Raw genomic sequence first — 23564 nt, 5'->3', positions numbered from 1 at the left:
ACACCTTAAAAGTGATATGAGAAAAAAAAAACAAGTCTCAATAATTTAGCAAATTAATATGATGGGAAAGTAAAATTAAACTATGCATTGGGTTTAAATGTGATCAGAAAACAATTATTTCCAAGAAATCAAAAGATCGGTTAAAATTCCCAGTTCATGTGCTTTAGAGCAGCTGGAGAGAGCTATTTATAAGGAATTTACATATATATTTCCATATTGGCCCAACTACTAAGAACTATTTTCATGTAAGAAAAAAACTAAACAAATCCTGCATTGTTGGAGCCTCAGTTGGCATTTTATTAAAGACTGAGAGACTCAGTAGTCTAGTTGTTAAAAAAAAGAAGAAGGGGGATGGTGGCATACATAGCCTAATCAATATAGTCTATTAACCTAAAGCAAAATGCATGGTATGATTGTTACATATCGGGTTCACCAGTCATTGACCTTGACCAAGGCACCATACAGTAGAACTGCAGTCAGTCCCTAGACTGGCATGGCTATCACTTCCCCTACATAGTTAGGGACAAATGCAGAGGATAAATTTCCCACTGAGATCAGCTTCATAGTCATGGTAGGCCACTTCTTTGATTTTATTTATTTTAAGCCCACAGCCCTCCAAATGTCAAAACGGCAATAGTATTGCCATTATTGTTAATATATAGTTGAGATTTTACACATTTAGTAATAAAATGTCACAGGAGATGGTATGGGGGGATGGTCATTTAAGAAAGGGGATGATTTTTTTTCAAGAAGGGGGTGTGCCATCTCCCCTCAACTAGTACTGTACAAGTACTGGATAGACCAACTCAACTGGCCAGAGGAGGAGCATAACATTCAAATACAGCTGCGCACTCTGACAGTGCTTCAAATGGAAATATTTGTTCTGTTAAAAGCACAGCACATGAAAAAAAAAAAAAAATGACAATCTTACCGGGATTTATTCCTGGTCTTCTGACTCATCCTGCTAAGGTTGGTTAGGCCTGCAGTAAAAGAGACAAGTTTAATAATGAAAATGAGCATAAAAAGATAATTTTAATAATAAAAAGTTCACCAGTTAACTTTTTATAGGGCAAGTTACCGTTTTTGATCCTTGGCATACCCCTTAAAATGGAGTCCGAGATCTATATCCAGCCATTCAGCAAAGATACTGCTACATGGCTGTACATCTTATTTTGGCATCTGACCATTTAGATGAACCCTTAAATGATATTACCTACTGTAATATATAGCTAAATCAAAAGTTATTAAAAAGTTAATAAGCATAGTTAACAATTATATTTAGGTTTTTAAACTAAAAAAAGTAAGTGACAGTATCAGCATTAACACCTCTAATGTTATGTTGTACCAAAAAATGTGTTTCTTTCACTCTCAGAGTGTTTTTCATGAATTTCTTATAGAAGCGCCTTTGTTATTTTTCTTCATATATTCAGGCAAGTTGACGTTTCTTGTTATGACTTTGACATTATTTTTGCCATCAAAATATCCATATTTTTTATGTTACAAAGGTAATAATGTCTTATCCTGGATTCCAATAATTGGCTTGAAATGTTGATTTTTTTTTAAGTATTTCACTGATTGCCATATGAACGGTAAAGAACCTTATAACAGTAAATGTGTTCTCCATTTAGATAAAGATTACACAATCAATTCATAATTACTAGACGGGTAATCAGATAATGTTAATGTGGCATTTTTGCACATGATCTGTCTATAATGTGCAACATGTAAAGGTTAAAAGTAATAATTTTAAAACAAATACTTTACCTTAAATCAGCCCGTGCATGATTTAATCAGATAGTTTAAGCAAGTGATGTTGAAAAAGTTCAGGCTGCTGATCTTTACCCTTCCACATTCACCTGGCGTTTCCTGCCTGGTTTCCTTCTATCTGAGATTTAAATCAGATTTCAGCAGAAACGAAACTAACAGATGATCGTAACAAAGGTCAAATGTCCTCCCATTTCCACATTAAACGAAACCTACAGAAAATAACTGAATTTGGCCGGTTTTTCTAACTAATTTCTGCACTGTTAGTTTTCCTGGATGTTGCCTTTAAACCCGCAGCAGTCTGTCCAGTTGATCCGCCGCTCGCTAGATGATGCTGCAGCCCAGTTTCTGCACCGGGGCCGCCTCTTTTAAGCAAAGGAAAACGACCAAACACCCGCTGAAATATGTTTATTAACTCCAGGTTTTCTTTTCTTTTGCTGGTGACATTTTAACTGCAGCTCAGAGGAAAAACCCTTCAAACAATAAGCTTCCCATGTATTAGGAGGGGGAAATGGACACGGTATGTGGAGTCTTTGTTGATCTACATCCTCCTCATTGTTCAGGGCGATGCAGGCCGCAGCGCGATGATCTGAGCTTTTTAGATATACATGATTTTGTCTGCATGTTTGACCCGCGTTATAATTAAATAAACCACTAAAAGATAAAGCGATAAAGAGTGTGGAGTGAAAGTGGCGCTCACTGCAGGTCCATCTATAATAATCAGCATTTGATGGATTTCTGAACGTCTGCTTAGCAGGACTGTTGTGTTCTGGTTTGTAGCTCCAGATCCATATTACACAACCATTAACCAAAGTATTAGACTGCCTCTGCCAGCTGGCAATAACAGCCTACTGCCTGCTCCCCAGGTTAAAAGACACGAATCATCAGCCAAGCAGGGGCGTAGCCAGAAACATTTTATAAGGGTGGCCAGGGAATAACCAATGGTGGCCGAAAGCGGATCGGCACCAGAAACTTAGGGTCAATCTTAGGGTGGCCAGATGTCCGGCTTTAGGCCGGACTTGTATTTGTCCTCCTTTATGAGGCATTAGGCTTGTAGAGCAGATTTTTATTTATTTATTTATTTTTTGCTGGGCTGCAGCACATTATCCAATCATCAAAAAGGCATCACTATCTGATCTAACAGATGATTGGCTAAGAGTGGCGGCGTGTCAGATAAAGATCTGCTTGTCATTTGTTGCAAAAGTAAACAAGGATCAGAATTACTGATGCTAAGTATTAAGGTCAGCGTCCTGTAAAAACCAGGAAGTCGTTTAACCCAGAATGGACAAAAGAGCGTGAATTTATGAGGTAGTGGAGATTCATTCCATGGTTTCTGACACTTTGTCTAAGCGATTTGGCCGTAAGTAGTCGAGGAAAAGCTGCAATTGAACGGTGTGCAAGTACGGATTAACATAAAAGTAATAAACGTGCAGCAGCGAACTCTTCAATGTTGGCTTTTACATTAAGGCCCCGTCCACACGAAGCCGAACCCTGGCCTCAATGCACAAATTTTTCACCAAACCAGCCTCTCATCCACACGAAGCCGGCGTTTCGGGGGTCTGTAAACGATCTTTTTTTATTCAGCCTTCAGAGTGTGAAGATTTTGAAACGCCGTTTTCGCGTTTCCATCTTTAAGCTCTAACCGCATTCTTTTTTTTTACACGCATGCGTCATAGCGTCGCCTCTAAACATGCATGCGCGACACAGTATCACAACAACAATGGAGCCGTACTGTGTTGAATGGTTGCTGCTCATGCTACTCACCCTGCTGTCGGGCTTACAACAGAATCTTCTTCTTCTGGAATATCTCCAGGAAGAACAGAGCAATATCGACGACATAGTTCAGCACCTGAATTTGACTGAACCATGAAAATGGACCCGCAGGGCCATTTTCATAGTTCAGCACCTGAATTTGACTGAACCACGAAAATGGACCCGCAGGGCAAACATGTATAAATATTAGTGCGCATGCCCAACATTTCGTCGCCTATTTTTGCTTTGGCACGACAGCGCCACTTACAGGCCTGGCATACATTTTGCAGCGTTTTCATGCATTCGTGTGGACAATCACATTTATTTTACGTCTCCGTCTTTACGACAAACGTTCTGGAAAATTATAGCGTTTCGTGTTCGTTTTGACTTCGTGTGGACGGGGCCCAAGTTTTGTTGCCCCTGGATGCTAAAATAACTTGTGCAAAGCTGCAAGGTGGACTATACTATAAAACATCACTAGTCTTATGGAAGTGTAGACTGTGACGTGAAAGTGGATTTCAGTGATTCGCCCATAGATAAAGGTATGACCATAAAGACAGGTCTGCTGCACACAGACACTTAAGAAAAGTTCCCAAAAGACTGAGGCTCTTAAAAATAAAGCTATACTTTTAGAGCAGTTGAATGTGTTTTCTACAATCTCTTTTGTTGTTTAAAAAATATTAGGCTATTTTATCATGAATGTTTCTTGTTAAAAATATTTTTTTTACGTTTAAGTCCACACATCTTATGCTTTGTGGTATTCTGCACTTTAAAGATTAATCTCGGTGGTCACTTTTTAAACACCACAATGTATTAAAAAAAATACAAATCCTGGGAACCAATTCTTTTTTACATTTCTTTTATATTTTGTTCTATTCAGCTACACAAGCATCCTCTTTTAACTACTAAGACTTGTACTATAAATGTGACTTTACCCGATTCTTATGTACACCTTAGTAATTTATTGATATGCTGCACAATGTCCTCCTTTTTGATGCTATAGAAATGGCCACCCTACCAGTTGATCCGCCGCTCGCTAGATGATGCTGCAGCCCAGTTTCTGCACCGGGGCTGCCTCTTTTAAGCAAAGGAAAACGACCAAACACCCCCTCAAATAAGTTTATTAACTCCAGTTTTTTTTTTCTTTTGCTGGTGACATTTTAACTGCGGCTCAGAGGTAAAACACTTCAAAGAATAAGCTTCCTATTATTAGGAGGGGGAAAGGGACACGGTATGTGGAGTCTTTGTTGATCTACATCTTCCTCATTGTTCAGGGCGATGCAGGCCGCAGCGCGATGATCTGAGCTTTTTAGATATGCATTAGACTGTCTGCATGTTGCATTACAATGAAATAAGCCACTAAAAGATAAAGCAATAAAGAGTGTGAGTGAAAGTGGCGCTCACTGCAGGTCCATCTGTAATAATCAGCATTTGATGGATTTCTCAATGTCATCAGCCAAGCAGGGGCGTAGCCAAAAACATTTTATAAAGGTGGCCAGGGAATAACCAATGATGGCCGAAAGCGAATCGGCACCAGAAACTTAGGGTCAATCTATGCTGATCCAACAGGAAAATGAACCACAACAACCATATTTTCCAAATAAAGACAAACTATACTTTCCTAAAGCCTTTGCTAACAAATAAACACACTGAGCCTGGTTCGGCTGGAGGTTTCTTTCTGTTAAAAGGGAGTTTTTCCTCTCCACTGTCGCTACAGGCATGCTTAGTGTGAGGGATTGCATTCGAGTCAGTGAGTCGATGCAATCAACTGGTTTTCCTTAGAAAACTTTGAATCAATTTGACTGTATGATCTGGTGAACTGTAAAGTGCCTTGAGATGACATGTGTTGTGAACTATATAAATAAACTGAATTGAATAAACGCATATATTTAAACATCCATCTAGATCAGAGGTCATGGATTAGCGGACCGCGGTCCGGATCCACCTGCTGGCTAATCCGGACCCAACCTGATTTAAAACATTTATAAATTACCGCATGTTGTCTGACAACAGTGTCTAAACGTCACTTGTGCCACTTCTCCTGTTACCCTGAAATCCCACATCATGGGCGGTTCTAGACAGGGGCCAACGGGGGCCAGTGCCCCTGTAAATCATGCCCTGGCCCCTGTTATGGCCGCTGTACTGAAGAAATAATACTTAAAAGAAATTCTAATGATGATCTGCGCTGGAACAGACATGGTTACTGATAGGTCCTTTGGATCTATTTCATTTTTTTTCTTTACAAATTATGTTTGACTAATTATTTGAAAAACAATAAGGTGATAGCTTCAGTGGTATTGAGATAGGATCCCATTTTTCATCTGCTAAATGTTTTTTTTTCTAAAGAAGTTTAAAATAAACTCTAAATTTTTACAGCTGAATTTATCAGTCTTTCTTTAGTTCTAATTCAGATTTTATAGAAAATGGTAATTTTGACTTAAGTAAAAACAAAAAAATGTAAAATTCCTAAATTATAAATGTATATTGACCTCATTAGAAAAAGAATTTGTATAAAACCTAATTGAATAGAAAGTTCACTTCATGCAGCTCTCTTAATATATTGGAATCCCTTGCCCTGTTTTTTATTTCATGCTTTTCTGTGCCCCCATGAATCCTGAACATTTAGAGTATGTTTGGCTCAACCTGCTGCTGTGCAGCAGGATTCTCCGCCATGAACAGAATCATAAATAAATATGGATCCAGGCTCACGAATGAGCACTTTGATATGTATTTGAGAATGGCTTTGTCACCATCCAAACCCAGGTTTAAAGCAGCCTAAAGCCCACTGCTCTCATTAAGCCAGGAAAAAAAAAAAAAGTCAGTTCTGGTGTTTAAAAAAATAAGTAAATCAGGAAATTGTCTATATACCAAACAGAACGATTGAGGTGTTAAATTCTGTTTAAAGTAACAGATCATTAAAAATGTCTCCGGACCTTTACTGGTTGATGATTTTCTTTATCCGGACCCGCTGATTTTTAATTGGTTACCTCTGCTCTAGATAAAAGTTATAGTGGATAAAGTTCTTTCAGGTTTGAGTTCTGGGTTCAACATTTAAAAAAACAATTAGATGGAAAACAAACTTAAAATTGATTAAAGTTGGACCTCTGAGGTTCATACTCTATGGACTTGATGGAAGGGGATGTCTTGTTTTGCCATTAGACTGTTATGTAAAATGTAAAAAAAATAAAAACAAATTGTCACACTATCTGAAAAATTACTCTCTGTATTTACCTCATCCCCTTTGGGGGAGCAGTGGGCTGCCACTGTGCGGCGCCCAGGGAGCAGTGTGGGGTTAAGGGTCTTGCCCAGGAACCCAAAGTGCAGACTGTGGATTGAAGCGAGTACTTGCAACTTTCTCAGAGCACAAGTGCACATCTCCAACCACTGGCACCACACTTCCCCACATATGTTATGGTATGCAGCCATAAATATGTATACCAAACTGATGCCCTGAATATTCTACATCTTTTAGTCTGTAGCAGAATTAACTTTTTTAGAAACATTATATACAATAGTTGACCAGTTCTATCAGTTCATAATGGATTATATTTCTTAAACAACTTTTGAGAGATTCTGAGCACTGTGGCCTGTGGACATCTCTTAAAGGTTCCCTATTAACAGTCATGTGTCCTAACGTCTGTCAATGAGGTTCATAAAACAAACAAACAAACAAACAAAAAAACTGTCATTACCTTTGCTAATGTGTGCTCAATATGGTCTGTTTGAAAAGCATTCCCCTTATGTCATAAGGGTAAATAAGCTGAGCAGAGCTGTCTGTAGCTTCTGGGGATGGGAAGCCAAAACAGTTAATTTAGAAGAGGACTTAATGAAGAGTTTTTGCTGTCTGCCTAATATGAGAGAAATGTTCCTGCACTAGTGGCCAAAACATGCTCTCAGGGCCTTATTGTTCAAATGTAGCATAATTTGGGATATAGCTGTATATCATGTATGTAAAACCATTACATTTTGGCCAGGTCAAACTCTCCCAACTCTTAACATTTGTATTTCCTACTTCTAATTAGTCAACTTTGATAAACATATATGTTTGCCGATTAAGTGTCACGAAGAGATAATTATCCTTTTGTTAGTGCTTTTATTGCTATGCCTTACATATATGTATAAATATAAAGCTGCATATTTCTCTGTGTTACATTATAGGTTATCATCTCCTCCTTGTAAATATCAGCATGTTGGATAAAACCGATGGCCAGCAGGAGTCCTCCAGGCTCTGTTCAGACTGTGGATGCAGTTACAGCCCACCACCGCTGGACTCCCAGACCGAATCCATCTCAGCTAAACAGAAGCAGATAGAAAACACAAATGCTTCATCCAAATGTCCATCCTGTGAAGCTGGAAGCAGCAGTGGCCCCCCTAACGGCCGGCGGGCCCAGCGACAAATTCGACTGGACCCTCACAGCTGCAGCATATGCAAAAAAACCTTCATCTCATCCGCACACCTCAGCCTTCATCTCACCTCCCACAACAAGGAAAGGAAGTTCAGATGCAACACTTGTGGAAAGCTCTTCCATCAGTCGTCTCACTTGATGGCTCACAAGGTAATCCACAGTGGTGAAAAACCATTCAAATGCCCTGAGTGTGGGAAGAACTTTGGCCGTGCGTCACACCTGAAGACCCACCGTCGGCTACACACAGGGGAGAAGCCTTTTAAGTGCACGTTCTGCAGCAAGGCTTTCACCCAGAAGGCTGGGCTCCTGGCACACATTCGCCTCCACGCTGAGGACAGGCCCTTCAAGTGTGGCGGGGGCTTTCGCTCTATGACAAACCTGATCTCCCACAAGACCAAGGAGACCTCCAGAGATGCCAGACCCACATCTACCTCTGCGTCTCTAGGTAATCAGCCTACGGAAATGCCAAGCAACATGGTGGATCTGAAGTGTGGCGTCTGCTGCCGCACGTTTGTCCGCTCATCATACATCCGGCTTCACATACGGCTAAAAAAAGGCCAGCGACCGTATCACTGCAAAGTGTGCAACAAGACCTTCGTCAAGCTGGAAACGTTTGTGAACCACTGTGACAACCACTTGAGGCAGAAAAGGGAAAAAATGGGGGTAAAATACGAGGTGGTCAAGCCTCCACTGTTTGTTCCGCTCTCCAGGCCCCCTTCTCCAGAGAGCTTACCTACTCAGGAGTTATCCCCGGAGATGAACACACACTCCAAAATAAAAACAGAAACTGAGAGTAATGTTTAACACTGAGATGCATCAGGAAGGGATACAGCTCAGAGATGTCAGCTGATGGCATTTCACAAAAAATGTTTACAGATAAAGAAGAGAAAACAAAAAAGTGAGTGGGATAGTAACACCTAAATGACAATTTACCTGATGAGCAGTATTTTATTTTAGAAAATGTGCTTTTAAGCTGTTTTTGTCAGTTTTTTTTTTGTGGGAATGATGATTAACATGACAGAAATCTTGCAGATGTTGAAGTGAACATGTTATTAGAAGAGCAACGTTGTCAGTGAATTAAAGTGAACTACAAATGTTCCTGAAGCGTATCTGACCCACTTTCATCTTCTTTTCTGTTAGGTTTATTGATCTGCAACCTCATATGTGTAGAGCTTTAGAAAACATTTGGAAACAGCATAGGTCGATATTAAGGCCTCTTATGGTACGATAACCGTGGGTAGAAATACTCTTTAAAAAAAAAAAATGTTTTAGTTTCCTATTCCTATTTTTGCTGAAACGAAACAAGGATTACAGTAATGAAATCTATACAGCGTATTTATTATTCTCATTTAAAATAGGCTTAAGATTAAAAAAAAGATGTATTTGTAACATTTTTGGGGTGTTTTATTTTTTTTCTTTTAAGTCGTCTGTGTTACTTTCCACTGGGGGTCCAAATAAGGCTGCTTACACTGAGAATCACTCCTGCAACAGAAGTGTTGGTGATTTTATTTAGGATACAGACAGATCTATAAATGTAAATCCTCAAAAAACAAAACAAACAAAAAAAACTGTGAAATGAAAAGAAAAATTAATATAGACTTTGGAACATTTCTTGTTTAAAAATCTAAAAATAGGGAAAAAAAAGAATACCTCTAGACTTCAGGAAATTTAAAACCAGATTTCTTAAGAAAAATCCTGTGAACCTCACAAGTTCATGCAGGAAAAGGAAAAAAAAACAACAAACCCCCCCCAGGAATTTCAGCTGCAGTTAATTAGAAATAAACTTAGGGGTTGTTTTCTATTTTAACAAGTGTGTAAAACATATCCTATGTGGACAACCCCCCCCAAAGCATACAGAAATGTTTGATTCTTTCCCCCCTCCATGTAACTGGGACCAAGAACCTGTCTTTTTTGTAAGGTAAAACTGTTGTCTAATTGCTGAATATTTGCTATATTAAAACATCTTAAAAATAAAAAATATATAAAATAAAACAATGGATTTAACATCAATTTCAATGGTTTTATTCAAATGAGCTGAAAGGTCATCATTTGAAAAGCTTACACCAGCTTGAAAGCCTAACACTTAGTAAATGTAGTGGTAGAATCTTAGACATCTTGCAAATCTAGCCAATAGTTTATTGTCTATATTTTTATAACAGTGATAACTTAAAAAGACTGACGGGTCCTTCAGGTATGACAAAATAACCACAGTTTAAACCCCTGACCAGCAGTGCACAGCAACAAGGGAGTGTTGGGAATGATACTGATATTATGGGAAATCTTAAAAGTGTTTTCCTTATTAGACAAATGGTTAATCTTCTTGTCAGTCGTCTGCCCACAGCTCGTGTTTTTTTTTTTTAAGCTTTAGAATGAAAAGCTAATGAACAAACATCCCTTTCTGTCTTTATGTATAAAAAATAAAAGATTTCAAACTATTTGAAATTCTGTCATCCGTATAGTATAATTAAAAATATAGATTCATTTTCCTTCAAAACAGTTATAAAGACTTGATAAGTGTGATAAAAATCATTCTTCTTCTGTTGTATCTGACAGAGTAATGTGTTAAACACCAAGCTCAGCCCAGCTACTCCTTCAATAAAACCCCCATTCCTCCATTAGTGACTCCTCAGTTTCTTCTTCTGTTACATTCTGCTCCTACAGAGTGACTTGTTGAGGGTTCATCTCGACAGACTCAAATGTCCTGCCAGTTTATCCTCTGGGCATCGCATTTGTTGTAACTACTTCAGTGTTAGGCAGCAGCTCACAGGCGTACTGTAGAGCTGACAGACTGGTTTACTGTTGACTCTCACAGCTGGTCCATTGTCACCTCCACATGGGGAAACTTTTTGTTCCAACCTGACGACATAAAGAGGAAGTAAACAAATGGGATCAAATAACAAACAGATTTAGAACTAAAGGCCTGTACTGAGATATTTGCCTGGGAGTCGTTTGTGCTGCTGTTGATGTTCCAGTGCAGGGTAACGGTCATGTGACGTCTCCACACTGGGTTTCTGCACAGAGTGATGTTACCATGGATGGAGTCCCCAGCGTACACATGGATTGGTTCGTCCAGCATAAACAAAGTCTGCTTCCAGTGGGTTGGACTGAGGATTTAAAGAGAATTAATTGTCAATTTATAATATACCTGGATCTCTGTGAATTGAAATACAGTCATTACGCATAGTGAAGACCTGAATTCTGATGACGGATGCTTACGTTTTACAGCCAGTTATCACTGCAGTTTCTCAGAATGTAATTCAAAACAACAAAGAACATTTAAGAACACTTAGAAATGTTATGGCCTAAGAAATAATGAGGAAGACTGCTGCTTTGACAGCTGTCATAAACCTCTACAGGTTGGCTCAAAACAGATTAATGGAAAATTTAGTCGAGGGAAAGCTGCGAAAAGCTGGTAGCAAATCTGTACAAAATCACAGTGGGTAAAAAAAATATAATTAAATAAATCGGCAAATCTTCAAGTTTTTATATAGCACATTTGGAAGAAATAATAAAACAGGCAAAGGAAGTAAAGAGCCTCTGAAATGGATTCTATGGTCTAATTAAGATACTCTACAGCACAGTTGGGTCTCAGGTGTTTTCCTATATATTTTAGATATCAGGTCTTTTGGATAATTTAAAGACATGTTAAGGAGGTAATTTAGTCGTTTAAATAGGCTGTGTCCAAACAAGGACACATCTCAAATCTGCAGGACACCAGCCCCTAAGGACAGTAGTTGGACACCCTGCTGTCCAGTCTTGGGGACACAGTGAATAATCAACACTATTAGATTTCTAATGAAGGCTGTGGTTGCTCCTTCAAGTGTTTGGATGTTTGGATCAGGATGAGAGGATGTTGCTAAACCATTTGAGACTCTTGCCTTAAGTTTATCCTAATGCAAGATTATATTCTTTATTTGGTGCATAAAAGTGAATCCAAATACAGGCTGAAGGGGGAAAAATTGCTCTGCAAATCACTGAAACAAGTAGACTTTTTAGCTGTAATCTATTCCCCTGAGATGCTCCTGTATGTGTGGATTTCATTTTAATTATTTTTACTCAGAGTTTGGTCCAGTGTTTAGCTCCACTGTTGCTCCTCCTGTCTCCAAGCTTTCAAACTGAACAGTGAACCAGGCCGTAAATCCATGGAAAACTCCAGGTTTCGTCACACAAAAGTGAAACTCCCCCTTCATTTCCTGAGAAAAGAAACTTCCCTCTGTTAGAACTTAAAGCCAAGCATAAGAGCTGCAGCAGCATGAGATAAAAGAAATCCATTTGATACCTCAAGCTCTGTTACTTGAACAGTGTACATATTGAGGCGGATGACATCACAGGGAGCAGAGAGGCAGTCTTCGGGGTCAATGAGGTGGCTAAACTTTGGCTTGGTGAAGAACTCCTGCTGTGCCAAAGGCCTGTGGGGACAAAACTTTAATTAGGAACCCAATAGGGGAATGGGCTTGCTCCTACAGACAACTTTATTACTTTTTAAATGTCTCTTTTAATCCTTTTTAAAGTACTGGAGTTTATTTAAACAAATGTTGAAGAAGCTGTATCTTTTTGTACATGATACCCCTCGACTATTATAATTTAGTCAATTATTCTGTGATATATTATCTATTAAACATAAGTGGTGGCTTCTGCTCTCTGAGACAGGGGAAGCTCAGTGATGTTAATTAAATTCAAACCTCACATAATACATTAACAAATGTTGAAACATAAAATTACGTATGCTTGCCAAACAGCATTGAGCAACCATTTTCACCACCAGCCCTTGCTTCACAGACCCTCTAAAGGTTTAGCCTCCCTTTTGGTGTGATATCCAATCAGACATCTTCTTTCTCGCTGCTTACCTCAATGCAAACCTCAACAGTAATTTCTCATAGAGACTGACAGGCAGCGTCTTGCTGCTCAAGAGGGGAGATCATGTCCAAGAGCAGAATAAGCAGCTGATTAATGCACAACACACTCATAGAATCAGGTGCATTTTATTGCATATTTAATGCAGTCTAATGACTATATTAATGACGTTTCGCAATTAATATTTTACCAATAATTTTATGAAATTTACAGGGAAAGTTTAGCCTCACTGGTATGCAATGAGAAATCGACACTGTTACATATTTTCTTCTGGCTATCTTAATTATTTTACAACCAATAAAAGCAGTGCTATTATGGGTTTGGATATCAATAAAGTTATAACTTTATATCTGGTATTTATAAACTACAGGATAATAAAACCACATTCAGGTCTGTGCAAGTTTTATACAGATCCTACTTCTCTTCAGGGACTGAAAACATGTCCTGAATAAACAGATAGAGACATGATAACATTTGTTATTTATCTTTATCTTGGGGTGCCATTAAATTTGTACTTTAGTGTGTATACTGAAGTCCAAATTTATTCATACCACAGTTTATCTATCTATCCTTCCATCTTCTTCCACTTGTATGGGAGCTGTTTATCCCGAACAAATATTATTTCCTTTTAGATGAAAAGATTTTTTATTTTTTTTTGCTGATGGGAAATAAGCCAATCATCATAATCTAGTCACACTGCCCCGTCAAGATTTTTACACTATAGACATTCATCCAGTCCCTCTCTCAAATGCCTAGAGGCACGTAGACATGTCACAGGAGGAAGCTGGGATGGGATTGCAAGATGACGACTCTTTCAGCCGAAACAAAGTCTCTCTGTAAAAACTTAAAAAAGTAAAAATCAGTTTCTGTGTAAAACTTAAAAAATTTAATTATGTATATGGTTTTAAATAATCAGTGTAAAAAAAATTTTTGATATCAAAACTATCAAACAGTTCATTTTAATAATAATAATAATAATACATTTAATTTACACTGCACTTTTCATCAAAAAGACCTCAAAGTACTACAAAAAAGAAAAGCATTCAAAAATACATAAAAATAAAACAAAAATAAAAAAATAATAATAAAAGCTGTATTAAAAGAGAAAAAAACATCTAAAAGGGACCACATTGACTAGAAGATTTTATTGACTAGAAGACTTTTTTTATTATTCCCACCAGGATTTAAACATTTTAGAACTGAGCTTCATGTTTTCAAATTTCGAAGACCTCTTCCCATTATTTTAATATTTAGCTCCATCTACAGCACATGTGTAGAACTGCAGTTTCCTGCAACTTTTACATGCATCTTAAACAACCAAATAGAACTTGATCATTAGCAAAACTCAGAGTGTATTTGATTGCATTTGAGGAGGTAGTTCAGTGCATGTTTAGGTCTACAGATACATCCTATGGTTGCAGGACACCAGCCGTCCATGGGTGATGAAAAAAAATAATTGTTTAAGCATGTACAACTCTAGTGACAAATACTTAAATTACGCTAAATGTCATAATAACTGTGCACTTTATCACTTTTCTGTAAAATCTCATCCTCTTCTGGGACTGTGCAGGTTGTTCTAGCTGATTCATGCTTGTGTTCTCTCTTTTGTTTTACTTGTCTATTTATATCAGTAGTTTTTTTGTCATATACATCAAGATAAAAAAAATATATATTTTATTGAATGTGACGAAAAAGCAGAAGTGTTGATAAAATCTTCAAATTTTTAGGCTTTTTCTGACTAATCGGTTTACTAGAATATGAAAACAGCACAGCCTTGAAACTGGTGCAAAAGCTTTTTGTTGGTAGCTTCTGTAAAGTAATTCTGTTATTTTAAAGTGAGAGGTTTATTAAAAAAGACAAAACACTATTTGAATTGTATTCTGTAGGTAAAAAGCCTAATTTGTTTATGAGGCCCCCTTTCACTGTGTCACATGAAACATTCAGGTAAGAAACGACGCTGAATAAGAGTTTTAAATTTTGAAAAAGAAAAAAGAAATACATTTCAGCCAATCACATCCTAAGGTCCAGCCCTGGGGAAAATCTTTTAGGAGTCTATTACTACACTTTTTGGTTACTTTAACTCCAGAATCTCAGAAAAAAAATCTGAATGACTCTACATGAGGTCATAGAAGAGCTCTGCAAAGCTTGACCATTGATATATATCACTGGACGGTAATATAAATTGTGTGACTGTGATGTGAGAGGCAGGAGTCATCTGCAGTCGTATAAACTGCGGGTTGGTGCTTCGAAGTTATGAATCACATGAACCTCCTTTTTTTTTTAAATTAGTTTATAACCTTCAGCATTAAAGGTCAGAAACTGGCTGTGATACAATAACAGAAAACTTGAGCTGTTAGACACAACTGACAGCATCTTTATAGTACTAGGGATACCTATTAAAACTATAATGCACAGTTTCCACAATGTTTTTTTAATATACATATATTTTGGGAGAGTATTTATCTCTATATATCTGCATTTTTCACAGCTTTAACTTGAAACATGTTTTATAAATATGGAAAAAAAATAATGTGCTACTGTTTCTGATGCAGACTCATTCTGTATATCAACTGAATGTATGGCAGCTTTTTACTTCAGGTATGTAGGGCAAGAGTTGATCCTCATGGTGTTAAGCTTCAGACCACCGACTTGGAATCTTTAAGATCTGATTGCACAAAAAAACTAATTTTAGTATCGTTTCACTTGTCTTAAAATTCTGATCAGGGGTATATATCAAACATTAAAGTAAAAACTACACATCTAAGTTAAAGCTCTGCAAATGAGAAGTAAACAGAAATAAAAGTGGAGAAAAGGACAATTTCCAACTACTAAATCTAAACCAGAGGCTCTTACTGTAGCGGGGTAAAGTCCAAGCCATATGGTCGCTCCCAGAAGGCCATTTTCTCTGAGTAGTAGCTGTCAGCTTGACATGGAACCAGAGTTAAAGCTGCTGAGGAAGGCCACATCACACCGCCATCCTTTAGCCAGCGATCCCGGGCCAAGAGAACTGACTCCACCATGAACTCAAACTACATCAGGAAGGAAAATAGGAAAAAAAATAGATTTTAAAATCCTATGCGGAGCTAAAACAAAGTCTGAAATCAGGGAAAAGGCCTGTAGAATACAAAACTAATACAGCACTGTCAAAGAACTTTTTTGTTTGTATGGCACAAGTGGCTAGTTTTTCTAACAGTAGGCTGACAGGAAAGGGGGTATGAGAGAGAGGGGGAGAGACATGCGGCAAAGGACCACAGATCAGATTCAAACCCGGGTCACCCGCGTAGAGGACTAAGGCCTCCGTACATGGGTCATGCGCGCTAACCAGTGCGCCACCGTCAAAGAACTTAATCAATCTTGTATTTCTAGAGTGTTGCAGGAATTAAAGTATTCAACTATGCAATCCAGTTAAATAAAGGAGATGATTGGTAATTCACTCAATCGGCATATTTGTCCTTCTTTGGAAAAAGAGAAGAAGACAAACATAGCAGCCCAAATTTCCTCGCACAACCCTGCTTAAACCCTGCAGAAAGGCTGTGAAGGCTGCCAGCACATTCAAACTGTGCTGGATTGGATTGTGATTTGGAAAAAATGTAACTGTGCTTATGATAGGGGCAGATGTTAAGTGATTTGAAAAAAAAAATGCTAATTGGCTGGGCTTATTCTTTTGGAGCTATGAAAGCCCTGTTTATAAATATATAGGGAAAGTTAGCAGCATTTTACTGCCCTTTATTTATTGAAAAGTAAGCAGGTCAGTCACGTGCCGCAGCAGACTCTTGAGGCCCACAGCGTCAATGTCTATGTATCATCATCTACATATGTCAGCGTCCTTCAATTACAGTCATTGAGGGTCAGTGTCCTGCACCTTTTTGATGTGTTTCTGCTTCAATACAGCTAAATCAAATGACGGAATTACCTCCCCAGTATACAGTCAAGTTCTCCGGAGTCATCTTACTGACCTTATTATTCTAGATGTGTTATTATAGATGTGTTGAAGCAGAGACGCATCTAAAAAGGTGCAAGACACTGGACCTTTAGAACTGAGGATATTGAGTGTATGTTGAGAAAAACGTAGAGCTCATAGTATTGAAAGTTTAATGATTACCAGCAGGCAGTTGCCCATCCATTCAGACACCAGGATGTCCACCTGCTCTGGCAGCTCAAGCTCCTCCACTCGACCTTGCAGGACAGTGACCACCTCTTCATAGCCGTTCTGCTTCACCAGCTGCCTGGTGTGCTCCGCCATGGAGCTGGCCTCTACAGCATACACCTACAGGCCACAATCAATTAGAGCAGCGCTGACAAGAATCTGTTTTCACAGCAGTAACCCTGCTCACCCAACAGATGGAGGTATGCATAGACTAATAAGTAACATGGAGCACATGTAACATCTACAGTGTCCTGCTTGTCATGTCACAGCCACTAAATAAACAGATTTTATTAGGATTTGTGCTAGATCAACATAAAGCAGTCTATAACTTTACATTAATACAGATTTGGCGCAGAGTTTTAAAGTTAGTAAAATCAAAGTACTTCATTCTTTTGTCTTATTTTTGAGCACTCTCTAATTTTGTGCCCCTAAATTCAAACTAGTCACCTCTTCCAATCTCACATAACTAATACAAGGAGTTCATCATGGTGTAATCTTATATATGTAGAAATACAGCCGCCAGCTGGGAAACCCGCAGAGGTTTATAAGAGAGCATAAAGAACCAGGAAAATAGCATGCAGGTCAATTAAGGGAAACCTTAAACTAGAGTTAGACAAAACAATATCTCAAGCTTTTATCATCCCATAGAAAACTCTTCAATCTATGATCATAAAATGGAAAGAGGAAAGTAGACTGTAAACCTACCAGGACATGGCCGTCCACTGAAAATGACTGGCCTGCTACGAGTATTAATCAAAATGGAAAACTTTACAGAACGCTGGATGAAGGAAAACCATCACCCTGAACACACAAAAATCTAAGTTTTTAGATCTGAAAAGCAGCAGGAAAAATAAGCTAGAACACTTTTTATTATAAGACAAAAAAAAATATGTACGTTTTTTTTTTTTCCACAGTTATGCACTTTGTGTTCAGCCATCATAAAAACTTTATAAAAGACGTAGATCTATTCTAGTGGATTGTTGGCTATGCTGAAAAATGCAGAACAGTTCAAGGGATACACATTCTTGGTTAATTTTAGTTAATAAGTGCCCTTCTAAAGGTGAAAAAAATAACCATTTTATTAAAATAAACCAAAATAAACAGAAAATGTCCAACTAAGCCAAATGTACCAGGGAGGGCTGTGCCAGCTGAGCACAGAACAAGCTGATGATGCCGGTCCCACAGCCGAGGTCCATAACCACCTTGTTCCTTAGTGAAGAGCTGTTCCTGATAATAACCTGTCGGTACGTCTCTGTACGGCTCCGGTCCGACAGCATCTCCAGGTGAAGCCTCTGTGCAACATAAAGGGGTTTACAAATGTTACTATCTGTGATCTGAATCATGTGCATCAGACTACATTGCTGGATGGTTTGCAACATAGATATAATAAATGAGTAGACGTCGCATTGGTTGATGGGTTCCATAAAATACGGCCGCCATCTTGGAGTGGTCCTCCTACTCTCATAGAAATATCTATATCTACCTCTGCTACTTGCAGAACCAGTACCTCCAAAACGATGATGCTTCACCACCATGTTTTATTGTACTTATGTAAATATAGGGGAAAAGGCATATTGTTTGGTGCCTGCAATCAGTGAAATGAAATCTGACACTAAGCTACTTTAGAAATAAATAAAAAAAAACTCCTGTTATAACATTTGGCAGCAAATGTGACATGACTTTTTTTTTTATGTGTAAGTATGTATATCAAGTGACAGGACTTAAACTAAAATGTTAAACCAGGAAATAACTGATATTACAGCATATACCTTAATACCTTATTTTAATTTAAATATTTAACATAATTAATCATTTCAGAAATTATATGTGTATTATGAAATACTTAAATAACAGCTCCGATATGACTGGGGGAGAAAAAAAAACAGTTCAGACAGATGTGCATGACTACAGCGCGGCGTCAATGTTTTCTCCCCGTTCCTATCAATGAAAGTAACTGAAGTTGAATAATTAAGTATGGCAAGTTCACATTTAAGGAAGTAGTTTCAATCTTCATAAAAAAGAAAAAAAACAGAAGGCAGGGCATCCTTCATGAATGTATTAGTGTTCATATTAAAGCACTAAGCTGTCCTAAAACTCTAAGCTTTTATGAGGCTGATGAAGTGCTTTTATGCAACAATTTGATTACTATGTAAAATAAAATTAGTGTGAAAGAAAACATTAAAGGCTGCTGTATTATGAGTTTTATAGCAGAGACTGAGATGTGGTTTTATGTAGGCTGCTCTGCAATAGCAGCAGAGAAAACAGGAGAGTAGAGAGGATGTTTTATCAAGTATGCTAATCTAGTCAGTTTGGCTCATTGATCCTTTATCTGACTGAAGTTTGTGCAAATTAGAATCCACAACCCTGATCATGGGTCTGAAGTATAAGCATCCTAACAGCAGTGTGCATTGATAAATCCATGGTGCTTGTTCATTGCTCTAAGGAAGGAGACAGGTTTGTAATAAAATACTTGTCTTTATGCCATGTCCTTCTCAAGTTTATTCAACAACTTTCTTCAGTGAAGGTGGAATTTAATCTTATGTGCCCTGTTGTGAGCTGTAAAAGTGCAAAATAGCCAATGATTTAATCGTAGTCTTTATTTCCACAAATGGAAAGGTGCACGGAAATGTGCACAACCAAAGGACTGATATAACGGGGAGCAATTCTGCACAAAACTGTCCGCAAGAGCATCTTGTCAAAAGCTGATTTCACTGTTTGGCTTTTCATTGTCTAAACTTTTAAATAAGCCTTTACTTTCATGTGCATTCTAGTTGTGGCATACTTCTAATTTCCTTAATGACAGTGTTGCATTACAGAGCAGTAACATCTGCAGTGAAGGTTTGTCCTCTTTCTCCTTTCATGTCACTTTAAATCCCCATAAAATGGCTGCTGAAGCACTTTAATATGGAAGCAAATCGTTAGGGTTTGTATAAGGAACTCATGACTCTAAACTCGTGTCATATCTGATTAATTATGGAAGTTTGTGGAGCTGAATATTCTGTGCCTTACCAAATTATCAAACTTGTGGAACAGCTGTTTATATTTTATCATGTTCCAGCCATAAAGTCTGAGAATTAAAAAATAATTGTGAAATAGAGCGGAAATAAGACAAAAAAAAATGGTTTTAAAACATCTTTATAATTAAAGCTCTGACATGCAAGTAGAAGTAAGCACTTTTCCATGCAACTGTAACAGTACAGCCCTGCAACGACTAGCTCTGGACAAGCAAGCCTTGAATGTCATGAAAGCAATAAAAGATCTATGTGCTTTTGGTCAGTGAAAAGGAACATTTAAATAAACACACAATCCCAAATTTGGTTTAAAAAAACAACTTATTTTCTAATCAGCCCTGACTAAATACTGGAATCCCCTTTTATAAGTCAAAGTCTTGTTAGAGTCTGGTTTTCAATAACTAAACACAGAACATTTGCCATATTCTTCTTTGCAGAATAACTATTTGATTAGGAACATTCATGACTCCCTCTTAGACTTTAGCCTGTTGTAACAAAGGCTATATTTAGGATCCATTGATTACCTAAAAGTAATCATTAATGCAAGTCTTGTGTCTTGAGTTTTAATCCCAGGCTGTAGGAGAACTTCTTTGGCCTTCTGCCCTATGACCACTGCATTCAGGTATTAGCCCCCCATGGAAGAGTGACGAGGGGTATCTACAAACATGTGCCAGTTATAAAATGTTTTGTGTTGAAACAAAGGAAAAGAAAATGCCATATGCCCTTAATGAAAACAAATTTATAATGTGCAAAATCTAACAAGATTAAAGGGGTGGACATGGAGGTGGCGCAGTGGTTAGCGCGCCCATGTACGGAGGCCTTAGTCCTCAACGCAGCCGACTTGGGTTGTGGAGCAACATTAAAATGGAACCCTATATGTTCTAAATGCAAAAAACGTGCTGGTTGGGGATTATTGTAGTTAGATTAAGCAGCTTAAATAAACAATAAAAAAGATAAACAAGATTAAAGGCAGACTCTACATTGAGTATGCATGGTTGATAGGGGGAGGCGGCCTAAGGGTTAGGGCATAGAGCTTAGAATCCAGAGCTTCTGAGTTCGAGCCCCACACTCCCACAGACTGCTACTCTGGGTCCCTGAGCAAGACCCTTAACCCCAATGGCGTAACGACACAACAATAGGCCCGTAAGCAACATTATCTGGGTGGGCCCCATACGAAGTACAACACCCCATCCTCCGCCACCGTAGACAGGTCAAAACATGCCCCATACATACACACCTCATTATTCTTTACCTTCACTAGACATGGAGATACTTTAGTATATTCTGCTGTAGAAGTGTTTTATCAGGCTTCCTTGAGTTTCACAGCCCCCCTCCTCACCTACAGTATGCTCTCTCCATTCATCTCCTGGTTGCAATCTTTACTCACTGCAGCAGCAACGTCCTCCTTTGCCTCTTCGGTCCTTTGAAAGAACGTATTAATTTCCATTCCTCCAGCAGCTCTTCTTTCCTTTTTCTTTTCTGGAATCCGCTTAAGTACCGCATTTTGTTATCTATCGTTGCTAACACATTGTACGTAACAGTTATGGTCTTAATCTACGCTCTGGATTACCCATAATTCCAAGTCGTAGTGTAAAAAAAAAAAAAAGTATTCAAATACATCATTCTTTGAAGATCTTTATTGCAGTTTGAAACATATAGGAGTGTATTTTTTACCAACCGTCTAATGAACTATACACTGTTATTAACATAGTAATTAAAAGTACCACTGTCTGCTTTGCAATTGGTGTCGTCGGCTCACCATCATGTTGAAATCTGCCATGTCTTGGGATATAAATAAGGTCTGGCCAATCAATCTAACTAATAACTAATCAATCAGGTGGGTTTAGGAGGATGTTTTCGCACCATTACATCTGCAAAGATACATCCTAGTTTACAACTGAATAGGGGCCAATCAGGTTTCAATGATGGGGCCCCTAAGAGGTCGGGGGCCCCTAAGCAACTGCAGTCTCTGCTTACCGATATTTACACCATTGCTTAACCCCACACTGGTGATGGGTTAAAAGCAGAGGTACATTTCTCCAATGTGAGATCAATAAAGTTCTATCGTTATTATGATTAAAATGCAACAAACCAATAGAAACTTGTATCAAAAATAGCAAAGAGACACTGACACATAGAAAAATAGTTGTTTTTTTTTCTACTAACCAGTGTCCCATAACTGCCGAAGTATTCGTCATCCTGCCAGGGATCCTCTAAGGAAGTGTCTTCCCCTCCAGCAGCATTCTGGCGCAGGTAGTTGGCAGGAACATATCCGATCTCCCCCTGCAGCTCTGCCCACCACCAATCTGCTGAAGGCTTGGAGTGAACCAGCAGGGCGTCCCCTGTGCAGAAACTAAGCTGTCAGACAATAAACGGTCAAATGGTGTCTGTCAGTTTTGTTACTTAGCCTTACTACAGCTTTAACTGAGAGGGGAAAATAACCTGCTCAGAGCCGCTGGCAGTGAAATCACACAGGGCGACATATTCCTGAGGAGCAGCATCCTCATCCTCTCTTTCCTCTTTCTGCATATTCTACACACAAAGTTTGGACATACCTGAATTTGCTTTTTATTTAAAAAAAAAAAATAAAACCCGACTTAACTTCGACAAAAGCACCAGCCGGCTTTGTACCAGCCAAAGCAACTTCAGTTGGTTGCGCAAAAAGCGGTAAAACTTATTCAGCGTACGTTGTTGACCACTTCCTGTTTGTGACGCTTTGACCAAGGCGCATTCACGGTTGTCGGAAATGTCGGTACTCTTGGATTTAAAGATAATCTGATACAATCAAATGGATAAGACCGTCCGCTTTTATTGAAACACAAATAGGGTAAAATATATTTCTGTTGTAGAAGCGATAATACTTCTCGGATACATTTCAAATGAAACAACTGAAGGGTTCAGCTCTCAACAACTCGCTTTTGTAATCCAAAATGTAGCCTACGGAGGGATAAATTTAACTTAAACGCATCTTCAGCTCCAACAGATTAAACTGTTCAACAGACATGTAAAATTAAATGTGTAAGGAAGAGGATTAGGGCCACTGAAAAAAAATAACTGATTTCTAAATTTTATGTCAGTATCATATGAGAAAAAGTCACAATTCTGACTTTAACCTCAGAATTTTGACTTTTTTCCTCACAATTCAGACTTTTTTCTCTGAATTCTGACTTTAATCTCAGAATTCTGACAACAAACATGTCAGCATCAAGCCGTTGCCAGGTCTGTTTTAATGACTAAACTAGCTATCTTGTTTTAATCACCCTCTGTCCTTCCATTAATTAAATAGCATGACGTAAAAAGTCGCCTAATTCTGTAATTTTCCTCCCAAACATCTCACATCTTCCTTCATGATGCCCATCTACATTACGATCCAAAAGTCTGAGATTAAAGTCAGTATTCTGAGATTAAAGTCAGAATTCTGAGGGGAAAAAAAGTCAGAATTCTGACTTTTATTCTCATATTATACTGAATAAATATTTAAAAATCAGTTATTTTTTTCAGTGGCCCTATTCCTTTTCCATAAAATGTGTCTTCAAGGGAAATTAGATTTTGTTATTTAGATTTTTAATGTAAAAAAAGGCTATCACAACAAACAGGGTGTATGTGGAAAAAGGTATTGCCCCTTTGTTA

The 23564-nt window shown here is 38.2% G+C and overlaps 3 protein-coding genes across 4 annotated transcripts in view; 1 reads left to right on the top strand and 2 right to left on the bottom strand.

Moving 5' to 3' along the window:
* Positions 1-1850, bottom strand: part of LOC107091890 (sacsin-like) — a 20531-nt gene extending 18681 nt beyond the window's left edge. The window contains exons 1-2 of the mRNA XM_015386086.1: positions 1765-1850; positions 932-980 (exon numbers count right to left, since the gene is read on the bottom strand). Of these exons, the coding sequence (XP_015241572.1) occupies positions 932-960 (29 nt within the window). The 5' untranslated portion in view covers positions 961-980; positions 1765-1850. The remainder of the gene's footprint in view (positions 1-931; positions 981-1764) is intronic.
* Positions 1851-2101: 251 nt separating this feature from the next.
* Positions 2102-9289, top strand: LOC107091909 (zinc finger protein 100-like). The gene is made up of 2 exons (XM_015386136.1): positions 2102-2284; positions 7675-9289. The coding sequence occupies exon 2, from the start codon at positions 7704-7706 to the stop codon at positions 8724-8726; it is 1023 nt and encodes a 340-aa protein (XP_015241622.1). The 5' UTR covers positions 2102-2284; positions 7675-7703; the 3' UTR covers positions 8727-9289.
* Positions 9290-9786: 497 nt separating this feature from the next.
* On the bottom strand, positions 9787-22531 carry prmt2 (protein arginine methyltransferase 2). 2 transcript variants are annotated; one of them, XM_015386135.1, is made up of 9 exons: positions 22377-22498; positions 22101-22287; positions 18054-18215; positions 16879-17043; positions 15630-15805; positions 12202-12331; positions 11979-12115; positions 10861-11026; positions 9787-10778 (listed from the first exon to the last, which is right to left on the bottom strand). In XM_015386135.1, exons 1-9 carry the CDS (start codon positions 22439-22441, stop codon positions 10746-10748), a joined length of 1221 nt encoding a protein of 406 aa, XP_015241621.1. In that variant the 5' UTR covers positions 22442-22498; the 3' UTR covers positions 9787-10745. The 2 variants fall into 2 exon arrangements, with proteins under 2 accessions (XP_015241621.1, XP_015241619.1); XM_015386133.1 differs by having other exon boundaries at positions 9788-10778; positions 22101-22292; positions 22377-22531.
* Between the last annotated feature and the right edge of the window lie 1033 nt (positions 22532-23564).

Source organism: Cyprinodon variegatus, unplaced genomic scaffold (genome assembly GCF_000732505.1).
Source record: "Cyprinodon variegatus isolate N-32 unplaced genomic scaffold, C_variegatus-1.0 Scaffold356, whole genome shotgun sequence".
In the NCBI taxonomy this organism is placed as follows: domain Eukaryota; kingdom Metazoa; phylum Chordata; class Actinopteri; order Cyprinodontiformes; family Cyprinodontidae; genus Cyprinodon; species Cyprinodon variegatus.
Note: the sequence above shows the minus strand (reverse complement) of the source record. Positions and strands in the feature narration are given on the sequence as shown.